At 49.2% G+C, this 15171-nt stretch overlaps 1 protein-coding gene and 1 long non-coding RNA gene across 7 annotated transcripts in view; one reads left to right on the forward strand and one right to left on the reverse strand.

Annotated features, from left to right (window-relative positions):
• LOC125961785 (uncharacterized) lies at positions 1-9781 on the forward strand. Its single transcript, XR_007472798.1, has 2 exons — positions 1-4822; positions 5216-9781. It is a non-coding gene; the product is annotated as an uncharacterized LOC125961785 (long non-coding RNA).
• The window catches only part of ZNF250 (zinc finger protein 250), a 22201-nt gene continuing 14260 nt past the window's right edge, over positions 7231-15171 (reverse strand). For all 6 annotated transcript variants that reach the window (XM_033419706.2, XM_033419704.2, XM_033419702.2 and 3 more), the window contains one exon: positions 7231-13273. In XM_033419706.2, the coding sequence (XP_033275597.1) occupies positions 11949-13273 (1325 nt within the window). In that variant the 3' untranslated portion in view covers positions 7231-11948. The remainder of the gene's footprint in view (positions 13274-15171) is intronic.

A 15171-nucleotide genomic window follows, 5' to 3' on the forward strand; every position in this document is an offset into this window, starting at 1 on the left:
CCCGTGTCCCCTGCATCGACAGGCGGACTATCAACCACTGCACCACCAGGGAAGCCCTTTAATATATTTTTTGTAATATATTTTTTTAATTTTATTTTTGGCTGTGTTGGGTTTTTGTTGCTGCACACGGGCTTTCTCTAGTTGCGGTGAGCGGGGGCTACTCTCGTTGCAGTGCGCGGTGCTTCTCACTGCAGTGGCTTTTCTCATGGAGCATGGGCTCTAGGCGCGCGGGGTTCAGTAGTTGCAGCACGCGGGCTCAGTAGTTGTGGCTCACGGGCTCTAGAGCACAGGCTCAGTAGTTGTGGCACACAGACTTAGTTGCTCCGCGGCATGTGGGATCTTCCCGGACCAGGGCTCAAACCCGTGTCCCATGCATTGGCAGCCAGATTCTCAACCATTGCACCACCAGGGAAGCCCCTTCTAGAGTATTTATAATTTCAGTAATTGTGTTGTTCATCACTGTTTGTTTGCTCTTTAGTTCTTATAGATCCTTGTTAAACGTTTCTTGTATTTTCTCCATTCTGTTCCTGTTATTTTGGATCATCTTTACTCTCATTACTCTGAATTATTTTGCAGGTAGGTTGCCTATTTCGTTTTCATTTATTTGGCCTTGTAGGTTTTTACCTTTCTCCTTCGTCTGTAACATATTTTTGTTTGTTTGTTTGTTTTTTGAGGGATGGGGCTGTGTTCCTGTCTTACTGGTTGTTTGGCCTGAGGCATCCAGCCCTGGAGTTTGCAGGCAGTTGGGTAGAGCCGGGTCTTGGTACCGAGATGAAGACCTCCGGGAGGCCTCACTGTGATTGATATTCCCTGGGGTCTGAGGTACTCTGTTAGTCCAGCAGTTTGGACTCGGAGCTCCCACCACAGGAGCTTGGGCCCGACCTGGGCACCAAGATCCCGCAAGCTGTGTGGCACGGCAAAGAAAAAAAGAAAAGAAAAGAAATAAAGGAGCAGTACAATAACAAAGAATAAAAAATAAAAATTAGAAAGATAGAATTAGGGAAAATAAAAATATAGTTGAGGGCTTCCCTGGTGGTGCAGTGGTTGAGAGTCCGCCTGCCAATGCAGGGGACACGGGTTTGCGCCCCGGTCTGGGAAGATCCCACATGCCACGAGTGGCTGGGCCCGTGAGCCATGGCCGCTGAGCCTGTGCGTCCGCAGACTGTGCTCCAGAACGGGAGAGGCCACAACAGTGAGAGGCCCGCGTACTGCAAAAAAAAAAAAAAAAAAAAAAAAAAAAATATATATATACACATATAGTTGAAACAACTGCAACAAAGTAGAACAACCACAACAGAAAAAAGAAAAAAAAAGCCAAAAACCAAAAAACCAGTTGTCTTATCTTCAAGTTCATTGATCTTCCCTCTGCTGCTCAGATCTGCTCTTGAACCCTCCAGTGAGTTTTTCATTTCAGTATTGTACATTTCAGTCCCACAGTTTCTGCTTGGTACATTCTGAGCATCATTTGATGCCAACTCTGTATTGTAAGTCCCCCACCCCTTGGGGTTGCTGCATCTTGCTTGTTGAGGGTTGGAGCCACCTGTGACTTTTCCTTACTTTTTCAAAGTGTAATCCCTGAAGTTTCTGTTTAACTTTCCATGTGGTCAGCCAGTGACCTAACAAAGATTTCCTTAAATATCTAGTTCCCAAAAGGGGAAGAAACAAGTATCTTTTTAATTCCCCCTGGAAGCCACTTTTACCCATTTGAAACCAGTGTTTAAAACAATGACAGCCAATGGGCTTCCCTGGTGGCACAGTGGTTGGGAGTCTGCCTGCCAACGCAGGGGACACGGGTTCGAGCCCTGGTCCAGGAGGATCCCACATGCCGTGGAGCAGCTGGGCCTGTGCGCCACAGCTGCTGAGCCTGTGCTCTGGAGCCTGTGAGCCACAACTGCTGAAGCCCATGCGCCTGGAGCCCGTGCTCCCCAACGAGAGAAGCCACTGCAATGAGAAACCCGTGCGCCGCAACAAAGAGTAGCCCCCACTCACCACAACTAGAGAAAGACAGTGTGCAGCAACGAAGACCCAGTGCAGCCAAAAATAAATAAATTTATAAAAAACAAAACAAAACAAAAACAATGACAGCCAAACCTGTGCCAGCCCCGCAGTGGTCAAAAGCAGCAATCAACCGGCAGAACACAGTTCTCGTGCTTGGAGGATGGTGGCCTTATTGCCTGTCCTTCCTCCAGCAAAGCTGTGTCAGAAACGCAGGCCAGCATCCACATGGCTGTGTGCCACGGGCCAGGTGATGGGTGTGCTAGGTGCCGGCCAGCTGTGGATTCACTGGAATTTGCTGAAATTCCCTACCCTCTTCGTCAAGCTCTCTCCTGGATGCTGCAAGCGTCTGACTAGACTTGAGTTCCAGAATAGTTACTTTAGAGTTCCTGCCAGCTCAGTGGTCCTTTAGGTGGAGGGACAGAGTCCTGGAGCTTCCTACTCTGCCACCTTCCAGGACATCACTCCCTGATAACTGCCTTTGTAACAGTAACAAAATGTCTACCTAATTAACATTTTAGTTTTATAAAACTTATCATTTGGACATATATTATTCCACAGTGCCTACTTCAGGCCTTTAACTTTTTCTTTTAAATTGTGTCTTTAGCACACATTCCTAGGAACAGGATAAACGTTTTAAAGGACACTGATGTAAGTATGCAAATGCTTTCCAGAGTGGTTGTGCCCAATACATAATGTCACCAGCACTGAATCCCTGGAAAACTCTGCCTGCCTGCCTGTCAGGGTGCAAAGTTGAGCAGAGCACAGTCTGATTTCCACTCCACCTTCCTGCATGGACGTTGTGCTTTTAACCTCTGCTTGCAGATTAAACGGGCACGACCGTGGCCAGTGCTTCACTAACTGACTGATTACTCAGGAAACAGCATTTCTGTGTTTGGGTTTAAATGGGACCCTCCGCCCTGTCACTGCTTGTGGCCCAGATGATCTTTTGTTGGGTTGTCTAAGAACCCCTGCTCTGGGCGGGGGGGGTCCCTTCCACTGGCATGGATGTCCCCTGAGCCAGTGGCACCCGAGGGACTGTGGCCTACTTGAAGGGAGCCCCAAAGACCTGGGTTGGGGAGTAGGCTGGAGAGGCAGGGAGGGGCAGAGGGGCAGTGCAGTCTGAAGAAACATATTTAATGGTGAAGCGTACCTGGAAAAAGAAAGGTACGCTGTCGTTTTCATCGTGCGGAACCAGAGGACACAGTCTGACAGGTTTTCCTGGCTGTTTGGTTTTGGCTTAATAGGGCTGGTCACACGAGCTGGTGACACATTTTCACAGGGGCCAAGCATCCAGCCGGTCTTGGGATGGGGAGGGAGCACGGGCAGAGGGACCCACTGGTTCTGGATGTTGGCACTGGGCCGTCTTGGGCGGCCGCCCCTGGGCACCTGGTCAGCTCACTCCTGTGCTGTGTCCTGTTGTCTCCTCAGCTCACGAGATCAGGAACCAATTTGTCAGCCTGCGTTTGCGGGTGACATCATCCCAGACCACAGGCTGCTTGTTAGATATTAATTGTTAACAGCTCTGGGCAGCTAGCAGTGAGTCAGATGAGCAGTTGGGGTCAGACAATCAGACAGTGAGGACCCTGGCCTGTTAGGGGAGGCTCAAGCGTCCCCGAGTAAAGAGGTCATGGCAGCCACCCTGAAGGTCATGGGGAGGCCAGGTGAGGTCATGCTCACGCGTGCATGTTTGGTGCTCACGTACTAGGTTTTGTGCCTGGCCCTGTGCACACCCTTGGGGCAAAGATCCAGACAGGACATCACATCTGAGCCACAGGGCTGCTGGGAGCTGGACCTGGGCCCTCCCAGCCCTGTCCTTGGGTTGAGCCAGTCCATGGGTGCCCCCCGGGTGAATGGCCTCTCTGCTCTCCTGGAGTGGCTGGAGTGGCTGGAGGGGGCCGTGAGGCCTCTCATGCTTGCCTGGGGAATCGCCTGCCCCAATCTGTCCCAGTTTCCTACGTGGGTCTCGGGGTCCCCTGGGGTTGTAGAGTGTTCGGACGCCTCCTCGTGGGGGTGAGTGGCTCCCCTTAACCCCTGTGGTGGTTGCACCTGTCCAGAGTCCCGCAAACTCAGCACGTGGACCACACGGACTGAGGCCTGGGCTGGTCTTCCTGCAGTGACTTAATTCCACACTGACCCTGTGACAGAACCCCAGGCTCACAAAGGGAAGTGATTGGCCTGAGGTCACAGTAGTTGCAGGCAGGTCTGGGCTCCAACCCACTCTTTTTTTTTTGGCTGCGTTGGGTCTTCATTGCTGTGTGCGGTCTTTCTCTAGTTGTGGAGAGTGGGGCTACTCTTCATAATGGTGCGCGGGCTTCTCATTGTCGTGGCTTCTCTTGTGGAGCACGGGCTCTAGGCACGCGAGCTTCAGTAGTTGTGGCGCACGAGCTCAGTAGTTGTGGCGCACGAGGTCAGTAGTTGTGGCGCACAGGCTTAGTTGCTCCGTGGCATGTGGGATCTTCCTGGACCAGGGATAGAACCAGTGTCCCCTGCATTGGCAGGCGGATTCTTAACCAGTGCACCACCAGGGAAGTCCCTCCAACCCACTCTTAATCACCTTTGCAGAAAAGACTACCCTCACCTCAGGAGAGGGCTGGCCTCTGTCCTGGGCTCCTGGATGGTTGGAATGTCCTGCCTGAGAAGAGTTATCTTTGTTTACCTGCAGCCTTGGGCCATGCGAGGTGGTCTACACCAACAATGACCTATGGTGGAGTCCTTGGGCTGCACGGCATCAGCTCGACCTCTGGAGGGGCTGGAGCCTGAGGTTGGTCATGTAGGCAGCCAGCTGTCACCGGCCCCAGTAAGAGCTCTGGATGCCAAGGCTCAGGTGAGCTTCCCTGTTGCCATACCCGTGCACTGTGTCCCACACCAGTGTCAGGAAAGTAATGCTGCCTGTGACTCTGCAGGGAGAGGACAACGGAAGCTCCACTTCTGGAACTTTCCCTGGATTCTGCCCCATGCAGCCTCTTGGCTGATTTGAATCTGTGTCTTTTCCCTGTAACACACTGTAACCATGTTATATCAGCTTTCAAGGTGAGTTCTTTGTGTCCATGTAGCAAGTTATTGAACCTGAGAGTGATCTTGGGGAGCCTGAAACCTGTGAGTGGTGTCAGAGGTGAGGGCAGTCTTGGGGACCCTGAAATGCACACCATCTCACTGGCGCTTCTCAGCTCAGGAACTTTTACACATGAAACTAAAAGTGTTCCCCAAACTTATCCAGATGGGCCAGAGACGAGACCCCAGTGCTGTCCCCACCACCGCTCCTCTGACTTTCCTCTGCCCCCGGGCAAGTCCGACTCCTGGGCCTCCACCTCCAGCCTCTCTGTGCACGAGTGGACTTCAGTGCACTAAGCTTCCAGACCTGTGGTCCAGGAGCGCCGCTGCCCCTCAGGGAGCCTCTGGGCTGCCTGGCACCTGCCAGCCACGTCCTGGTGCGCAGTCATCTTCCTCCAGAGGAGACGGTCACGCTATTGTGTCCCCATACCCGACGCAGGTGGACTGTATTGTCACCGGCAATGCATTTTCCTATCCCTTTACAGCTCTGCATATCACAGCATAGCCTTCACTGATCGACTGGCAGGGGAGGCACGGTTTTGTTTGGAATGGGCACCCATGAGCCTTTCTCAGGCTCTCCTGGTTGGATTGCCCACTCGTGTGCAACGGCCTCTGATGTGTAGGAGACCCTTAAGCCAAAGTCACTGATCTTCCTCCACGCGTAAATGTGGGTTCCAGGCATTGCTTTTTTATTGGAAAATGTCAGATTATACACAGTACACCAAATTCTAGGTGGTCTAAAATATTTTCCAAATAATAGAAAATTTGAAGAGAACTAAGCATCAGATTTTTGGTAACTGTAAGGAGAAATAATATAAAGAGAAAGATTTAAATACATAAAATATAAAGACTTCGAACTAAAAAAGAAAAAATCCAAAGTAAGTGTGAATGCTGCTGACAAGTCAGAGGTGGGAGATAATGGCTGAGAATGGTGTCACCAGAGTGAGGGGGACCCCAAAGGTCATTCCAACCTCTGATGGGACTTCCAAAAAGGGCAGACTGCCCTTAGGTCCCAGCAGGTCACGTGCTACTCCTGCTTCTTGGAAAGGCAAGTGGCAAAAATGCATGTTCCAGGCTCCTTCCCAGGGAGAGGGGTGCTACAGCTCGCCACCCAGGTCAGTGCAGCTGAGAGCAAGAATGACAGAGTAAGTGCGCTTCCTTTGGCAAGGTGGGAAAGCAAACTATACATTTTGCAATGATTTCCCCGAAAACCCTAACTTACTTGGAAGATTTAGCAATCAGAATGATTTGCACTGTGTAACTCAAGTTGTCCTGTGATGTTTCCAAAAAAACATCCCTGTACATTGAAACTACCTGACCTCTTATTTTCATCTTGACTACAACATGACCATTTCTTTTTTTTTTCCAACAGAGCATTACCTTTTTCTTCCCTTTTTAAAAAAACAATATATATTTTTAATTGAAATATAGTTGATTAACAATGTTGTGTTAATTTCTGCTGTGCAGCAATGTGATTCAGTTATACATATATATGTATATATATATGTATATATTCTTTTCTAAAATATTCTTTTCCATTATGGTTTATCATATGATATTGAATATAATTCTCTGTGCTATACAGTAGTCCTTGTTTATCCATTAAACATTAACATTATATATAAAAGCTTCCATCTGCTAACCTCAACCTCCCACTTCATCCCTCCCCAACCCCCTCCCCCTTGGCAACCAATAGTCTGTTCTCTATGTCCAAGATTCTGTTTCAAAAATAGGTTCATTTGTGTCATATTTTAGATTCTACATATAAGTGATATCATATGGTATTTGTCTTTTTCTTTATGACTTACTTCACTTAGTATGATAATCTCTAGTTGCATCTATTGCTGCTGCTAATGGCATTATTTTGTTCTTTTTTATGGCAGAATAGTATTCCATTGTATATAAATAGACCCCATCTTTATCCATTCATCTGTCAATGGACATTTAGGTTGCTTCCATGTTTTGGCTATTGTGAATAGTGCTGCTATGAGCATAGGGGTGCATGTATCTTTTTAGATTAGTTTTGTCTGTATATATTCCCAGGAGTAGGATTGCTGGATATGATAGTTCTATGTTTAGTTTTCTGAGGAATCTCCATGCTGTTCTCCATAGTGGTTGTACCAGTTTACATTCCCACCAGCAGTGTAGGAGGGTTCCCTTTTCTCCACACCCTCTCCAGTATTTGTTATTTGTAGACTTTTTAATGATGGCCATTCTGACTGGTGTGAGGTGGTACCTCATTGTAGTTTTGATTTGCATTTCTCTAATAATTGGCAATGTTGTGCATTTTATCACGTGGCTGTTGGCCATCTGTATTTCCTCTTTGAAGAAATATTTGTTTAGGTTTTTCTGCCCACTTTTTAACTGGGTTGTTTTTTTTGTTGTTGTTGAGTTGTATGAGCTGTTTGTACATTTTAGAAATTAAGCCCTTGTCATTTGTTTGTAAACATTTTCTCCCACTCTGTACATTGTCTTTTTGTTTTGCTTATGGTTTCCTTTGCTGTGCAAAAGTTTGTAAGTTTGATTAGGTCCCATTTGTTTATTTTTGTTTTTATTTCTATTTCCTTGGGAGACTGACTGCCTCAGGTACGATTTGTCAGGCAATGTTTTGCCTATGTACTCTCCCATGAGTTTTATGGTGTCATGTCTTATGTTTAAGACTTTAAGCCATTTTGAGTTTGTTTATGGTGAGAGTGTTCTAACTTCATTGATATACATGCATCCAACTTTCCCAACACCACTTGCTGAAGAGACTGTTTTTTTTTCTTTTACCATTGTATATTCTTGCCTCCTTTGCCAAAGATTAATTGACCATGGGTGTGTGGGCCTGTTTCTGGGCTATTCTGTTCCATTGACTCATATGTTGGTTTTTGTGCCAATACCACAGTTTTGATTACTGTAGCTTTGTACTGAGTTGGCCAAAAAGTTCAGGTTTTTCCATAAGATGTTACAGAAAAACCCGAACGAACTTTTTGGCCAACCCAATAGTATTGTCTCAAATCTGGGACGGTTATGCTTCCTGCTTTATTCTTTTTTATAAATTTATTTATTAATTTATTTTTGGCTGCATTGGGTCTTCATTGCTGGAACTTGTGTCCCCTGCATTGGCAGACGGATTCTTAACCACTGCGCCACCAGGGAAGTCCCCTGCCTTGTTCTTTTTCCTCAGGATTTCTTTGGCAATTCTGGGTATTTTATAGTTCCATATGAATTTTAGGATTATCAGTTCTAGAAGTTTTCGTGTGGAGTCTTTAGGGTCTTCTACATATTTAGTTGGTGAAAAAGTGCCTTTGGCTTTTAAGTAAAAATAAAAGACACACTTTTAATTTTCACCAAGAATTTTATTGAACAACGTATTCACTCTTTTGTTCTACCTTCCGCCATTTTTCAGGCAACTTCATAATTCCATCTTCCCAAAACTTTTTTTTTAAAATATTTATTTATTTAATTTATTTACCTTTGGCTGTGTTGGGTCTTTGTTGCTGCATGTGGGCTTTCTCTAGTTGCGGCGAGCAGGGGCTACTCTTTGTTGTGGTGTGCAGGCTTCTCATTGTGGTGGCTTCTCTTGTTGCAGAGCACGGGCTCTAGGCGTGTGGGCTTCAGTGGTTGTGGAATGCAGGCTCAGTAGTGGCTCCCGGGCTCTAGAGCACAGGCTCACCAGTTGTGGTGCACGGGCCTAGTTGCTCCGCGGCATGCAGGACCTTCCCGGACCAGGGCTTGAACCGTGTCCCCTGCATTGGCAGGCGGATTCTTAACCACTGCGCCACCAGGGAAGCTCCCACAAAACTTTTTGAGCAAAGAACTGTTCCGGGTGCCTTTTACAGTCTTCCAGGGAGTTGAAATTTTTTCCATTAAGAGAATTTTGTAAAGACCTAAATAAATGGAAATCCAAAGGTGCAATGTCTGGTGAATATGGCGGATGAATCAGAACTTCCCAGCCAAGTTGTAGTAGTTTTTGCCTGGTCATCAAAGAAACTAGTGGTCTTGCATTATCCTGATGGAAGATTATGCGTTTTCTGTTCACTAATTCCAGATGCTTTTCAATGAGTGCTGCTTTCATTTGGTCTAATTGGGATCAGTACTTGTTGGAATTAATCGTTTGGTTTTCCGGAAGGAGCTCATAATAGAGGACTCCCTTCCAATCCATATACACAACATCACCTTCTTTGGATGAAGACTGGCCTTTGGTGTGGCTGGTGATGGTGCATTTCTCTTGCCCCACGATCTCTTCCATTTCACATTATTGTACAGTATCCACTTTTCAATCACCCATCACAATTTGTTTTAAAAATGGAACATTTTCATTATGTTTAAGTAGAGAATTGCATGGGAAATACAGTCAAGAAGTTTTTCTCTGCTTATGTGGAATGCAAACATCAAAGTGATGAACATAACCAAGCTGGTGCAAGTGATTTTCAACGCTTGATCTGGATATTTTGAGTACGTTGGCTATCTCCTGTGTGGTATAATATTGACTGCTCTCAATTAATGTTCTCTGTTTGATCGCTATCAACTTCAACTGGTCTACCCGACCACAGAGCATCATCCAGCGAGAAATCTCCAGTACGACTTTGCAAACCACTTTTGACACGTTCGGTCCGTCACAGCACCTTCTCCATACACTGCACAAATCTTTTTTTTGCATTTAGGTTGTGTTTTTACCTTTTTTGAAATAATAAAGCATAATATGCTGAAAATGTTGCTCTTTTTCTTCCATCTTCAATATTAAAATTCAAGAGTTTTGATACGTCTTTTTTTAAATGCATGCTGATATGACAGCTGTCACATACAGGCTAACGAAATTGTTTTTAATGAAGTTAAAGACAATTAAGTGCTACTGAGCCATCTTAAAGAAAGAGCCGAATGAACATTTTGGCCCACCCAGTAGTATTCAGATCATCTGCAAATGATGGCAACTTTACCTCTTCCCTTCCAATTTGGATGACTTTTATTTCTTTTTCTTGTCTGATTGCTGTGGCGAGGACTTCCAGTACTATGTTGAATAGAGGTGGTGAGAGTGGGCAGCATTGTCTTGGAACATGACTGTTTCTTACTCTGACTTCCACACGATTAGGAATTGTGTCCTGAGTAGTGGTGGGCTCAGCTGAGTAGCACTGGGAGTCAGATGCCAGTCATGGACTGAGTCAAAAAGTTTGGTAGCTTCCCTGTGATCTCAGTTCCTCTCTCATGTTACACCTGAGTGATGTAAGCTCCTCTCAGCAGTGCCTGCAGAGAGGGGAAAACAAGCTTTCACCTGCATCAGTGATTGCTGTGGACCTAAGGATCAACACTCTAGGACTTCCCTGGTGGCACAGTGGTTAAGAATCCACCTGCCAATGCAGGGGACAAGGGTTCGAGCCCTGGTCTGGGAAGATCCCACATGCTGTGGAGCAACGAAGCCCGTGCGCCACAACTACTGAACCTGTGCTATAGAGCCCAAGAACTACAGCTGCTGAGCCCGTGTGCCACAACTAATGAAGGCCGTGCGCCTGGTGCCTGTGCTCTGCAATGAGAAGCCCGCACACCAGAACTAGAGAAAAGCACACGTGCAGCAACGAAGACACAACACAGCCAAAAAAAAAGTGACCAACACTCTGGTCCTTGATTTTTCCTGAGAAACTGATATGTTCTCAACAGAGAGAAGAAACTTTTGAAAATTATGAATAAACTAGATTACAGTATACGACAATGAATACTAGACTCTCTTGGAACTAGGAGTAAAAATGAAAGAAAACCCTCAGTCATAGCAAAAGAAATATCAGAAAGATTAAACAAAAAGCTATTTGAGAATTTTGTTTTAAAAGTATGTGCCAGGGGCTTCCCTGGTGGCGCAGTGGTTGGGAGTCCGCCTGCCGATGCAGGGGACACGGGTTCGTGCCCCGGTCCGGGAGGATCCCACATGCCACAGAGCGGCTGGGCCCATGAGCCATGGCCGCTGAGCCTGTGCATCCGGAGCCTGTGCTCCGCAGCAGGAGAGGCCGCAGCAGTGAGAGGCCCGCATACCGCAAAAAAAAAAAAAAAAAAAAAAGTATGTGCCGAAGAACTGTCTTTTTAGTAACACTATTTTTGGGAAACACCATAGTGTATAAAGAGGCACCCACGTGGTGTAGCAGCTGTAAGGTCTGGGCTCTGAGTGTGAAGAGGTCTCCTAGGCCTACATGGGCCCAGAAGCCCAAGACATCCCATGATTTCTGTGCACAGGTTTTGAGGAAAAGATCCATTTTTGAGTTGAATCTTCACTAATAAGTAAGTTAGGACCTCCCTTCTGATCTTGAAAAGTTAAAGGAGTAGATGAAGGGTTTTCTAAATTTACATAATTTCTCACTAATTAATCTTTAGAGTCCCGCCCCCCCACCCCCCTGCCACCCGGTTTTCATACAAAACAAGTGGTTCCACACACACAGGATTTTCAGCCATAATACATTACGACACTTAGTGACAATCTTTTTTATGTCATTTTATCCACACAGTATTGTAGTGCTTAACAGAATACTGAAAATATCGTCCAACATTCTAATTTTAAGTGCAATACTCAGAACAGTTGTTGAGTTTAGGAAAAAGGCATATAATGTTCTAAGAAAAAACCCTCTATTTGGAGTGTGAGGAAGTTTTACTGTGACAGTAACTTCCTTTACTTCCTCACTTCTAATAAACTAACGTTAAATAATGAATTGTAACTGTCTTCACCAAAATTCTCTACAATTGTGTAATTACTCTGCAGTGTAACCTCAAGAAGTTGAGAGAAAAAAATGAGGCATCCTCTGAAGTTCTTCCAGAGACATGTCAGTGCTTCCCTTCTCAGTGATACTTGGTGACGCTGACGGGCACCTCCCTTGGACTGGAGGCTTCCTGGGGCCGGGTGCCCAAGTTCCCAAGTGCAGGTTCGCGTGCGGCCAAGGTCACAGCTTCCTGTGTACCTTCTGGTGCTGGATCAGGTGGCCGTGCTGGTTAAAGGCGCGGCCGCACTCCCCACATTCATAGGGCCTCTCGCCTGTGTGGATGCGTTGGTGCTGCACGAGCACCGAGTACTGGCTGAAGGCCTTGCCGCAGCGGCTACACTCATAGGGCCTCTCGCCTGTGTGGGTCCTCAGGTGCACGATCAGCGTGGCCTTCAGGCTGAAGGCCTTGTCGCACTGTGCACAGCGGAATGGCCTCTCACCCGTGTGGACCCGCTGGTGCTGGACCAGGGACCTGCGGGCACTGAAGGCGTGGCCACACTCGCTGCACACGTAGGGCTTTTCGCCGGTGTGGACCCGCTGGTGCTGGGTCAGGTGGGAGTGCTGCACGAAGGCCTTGCCGCATGCGTAGCAGCCATAGGGCTTCTCCTCGGTGTGGATACGTTCGTGGTTCAGGAGGGTGGAGCGGTGCCGGAAGGCCTTGCCGCACTCGCTGCACTCATAGGGCTTCTCGCCTGTGTGCACGCTGTGGTGCTGGATGAGGACGGAGCGGTCGCTGAAGGCGCGGCCACACTCGCCGCAGGCGTAGGGCTTCTCCCCGGTGTGGACCCGCTGGTGCTGGAGCAGCGTCCTCTTCACGCTGAAGGCGCGGCCACACTCCGCGCATGCGTGCGGCTTCTCCCCGGTGTGCACCCGCCGGTGGCTGCGCAGCACAGTGCTGTGGTTGAAGGCCTTCCCGCACACGCCGCACACGTAGGGCCTCTCCCCGGTGTGGATGCGCTGGTGCTGGAGCAGGTGGGAGAGCTGTGTGAAGGCCTTGCGACACTCGAGACACTCATGTGGCTTCTCCCCCGTGTGGATCTTGTGATGCTGAGCCAGATCTGAGCTCACTCGAAAGGCCTTTCCACACTCGTGACACGCGTAGGGCTTCTCGCCCGTGTGGATCCTCCTGTGCTTGCTGAGGACCGAGCTCTGGCTGAAGGCCTTGCCGCACACGCCGCACACGTAGGGCCTCTCCCCGGTGTGGGTTCTCTGGTGCTGGAGGAGGTGGGAGCTCCGCCCAAAGCACTTCCCGCACTCCACGCACCGGTAGGGTCTCTCCCCGCCAGGAACGGCTGGTCGCTGAGCGACAGGCATGCCCTGACTCAAGGCCCGGCCTTCAGGGGGGCCGGCGTGGCTGGGACTCAGACAGAAGCTCTCCTCGGGCTCGCAGCTTCCCTGGTCACTCCACTCGGCTGGCGTTTTCCTCAGAGCCGTTGGTGCTTCCTGTGAAGTGAGCGGCCTCAGACTCAAGGCTCTGCTCTGGTCCCGCTCCGTGTTTTCACATCCTGAAAAAACAGAACCAAAGTGAGTGTGTTAAACACACTTGAAACTGCAGAGCAATTGCCGCCCTGAAGGCGCTTCACTGGAGCAGGGAGGCCCCTGAATGCCCGTGGCTGAGAAGCCACCAGCAGGTGGCACAAAAGGTGCCCAGGCCAACCGTGTGGCTGGAGAGAAGGCCGGCTCCAGTCCGAGGGCCCCTGTGAGGGGCACACGAGGTCAGAGCCCACTGCCACCCCAGCCCCGCCCTCCCTGGAGTGTCCAGAGGCCATTGGAGGTGGAATCGAGGCAGGACCACACCTAGGACCGTGGTGGGTGGGAAGGGGGCTGCTAGGGAGATGCGTGAGCACTGCGTGCGTGTCCAGAAGACTGCTTCCTGGGGGATAAGACAGGGCTTTCAGGTGTCAGTGAGGGTGGCAGAGAACGCCAGGGGATGTTTCTACAGTCAGGTCAGGGGCTCTGTAGGCTGAGTGGGCGGAGCAGGGGGTGCCAAGGACATTTTTTTAAATCTCGGAGACAGAGCCGCTGAACTGACATCACCAGGAGACAGGACTGTCCTGGAGGACGGCCTGCTCAGAGCAATGTCCATCAAGGACACTCAGCAGGTGGAGCTGGCCCGAGGCAGGGCTGTGACGGCACGAGATGGGGGACAGGACGGAGCCAGTTCTCCCACGATCCTCCCAGTGGCCATCTCAGCACCCACTGTGCTGCTGCCTCTAGCTTCCCAAAGGCCTCGCTGGGGACAGTGTTAAAAACGGCGGTCGCTGAGGGACATGCCAGCGTGAGAAGCCCCGGGGGCCGAGGAAGATCCGAGGAGGGAACTCTCACTCCCTTGCCACACAGGACACTCCTGGGGCCTGTGACAGGTGCCAGGGCCGGCAGCCCTTGGGGAAAGCAGACTGACAAATGCTATCCCAGAAACACCAGGAGATCACGAGCTAGAATGGCACCAATGTGCGTGCCCGTGGTGCCTGCCTCTCCCTCCCCTCCTCTGGGACTTCTCAGCTCAGGGGACCTGCATTCTGCTTCACAGTGAAGACCCAGAAGCCCCTCCCTGCCTGAATCTGGTGGTTAAAGGTCTTTCTGGAGTTTCTGATTAGGAAGCATACTGAATGGCAACCAGGCATGTTGTCACCAAACTGCTTTTTCTGTAGTAAGAATATTTTCAAGTCCCATCAGCTTTTCTTTTCTTTTCTTTTTTGGTGGTAACAGCATTATTGAGATATAAGTTTTACTTTTTAATTCACTCAGAACTTGGTTTGAGAAGACAGGGCTCCCTCAAACCCCAACCAGGACCCTTGGAAAATAATGGGCTCGGAACCCAAGCAGTCCCTCCACCAAGCAAGGGAGCTTCTAAGGTAGTCTTTGACTGAAGTGTTTGGAAAGAGATTTGTGCCAACGGGGTCAACATGTGCTTGATTTGACCTGTGATGTCTTGTGACATCCAGGAAATGGTTACCTTGGAGGGACTTAGACATACCAAACGCTAATACTTCTTGCAAAAGGATGGAGGCAGGGGCTTCCCTGGTGGCACAGTGGTTGAGAATCCGCCTGCCAATGCCGGGGACACGGGTTCCAGCCCTGGTCCGGGAAGATCCCACATGCCGCGGAGCAACTAAGCCCGTGCGCCACAACTACTGAAGCCTGCGTGCCTAGAGCCTGTGCTCCACAACAAGAGAAGCCACTGCAACGAGAAGCCTGCGCACCGCAGTGGAGAGTAGCCCTGGCTTGCCGCAACTAGAGAAAGCCCGTGGGCAGCAACGAAGACCCAACGCAGTCAAAAGTAAACATAAATGGGCTTCCCTGGTGGCGCAGTGGTTGGGAGTCCGCCTGCCGATGCAGGGGACACGGGTTCGTGCCCCGGTCCGGGAAGATCCCACATGCTGCGGAGCGGCTGGGCCCGTGA

This window comes from Orcinus orca, chromosome 17 (genome assembly GCF_937001465.1).
Source record: "Orcinus orca chromosome 17, mOrcOrc1.1, whole genome shotgun sequence".
Classification (NCBI taxonomy): Eukaryota; Metazoa; Chordata; class Mammalia; order Artiodactyla; family Delphinidae; genus Orcinus; species Orcinus orca.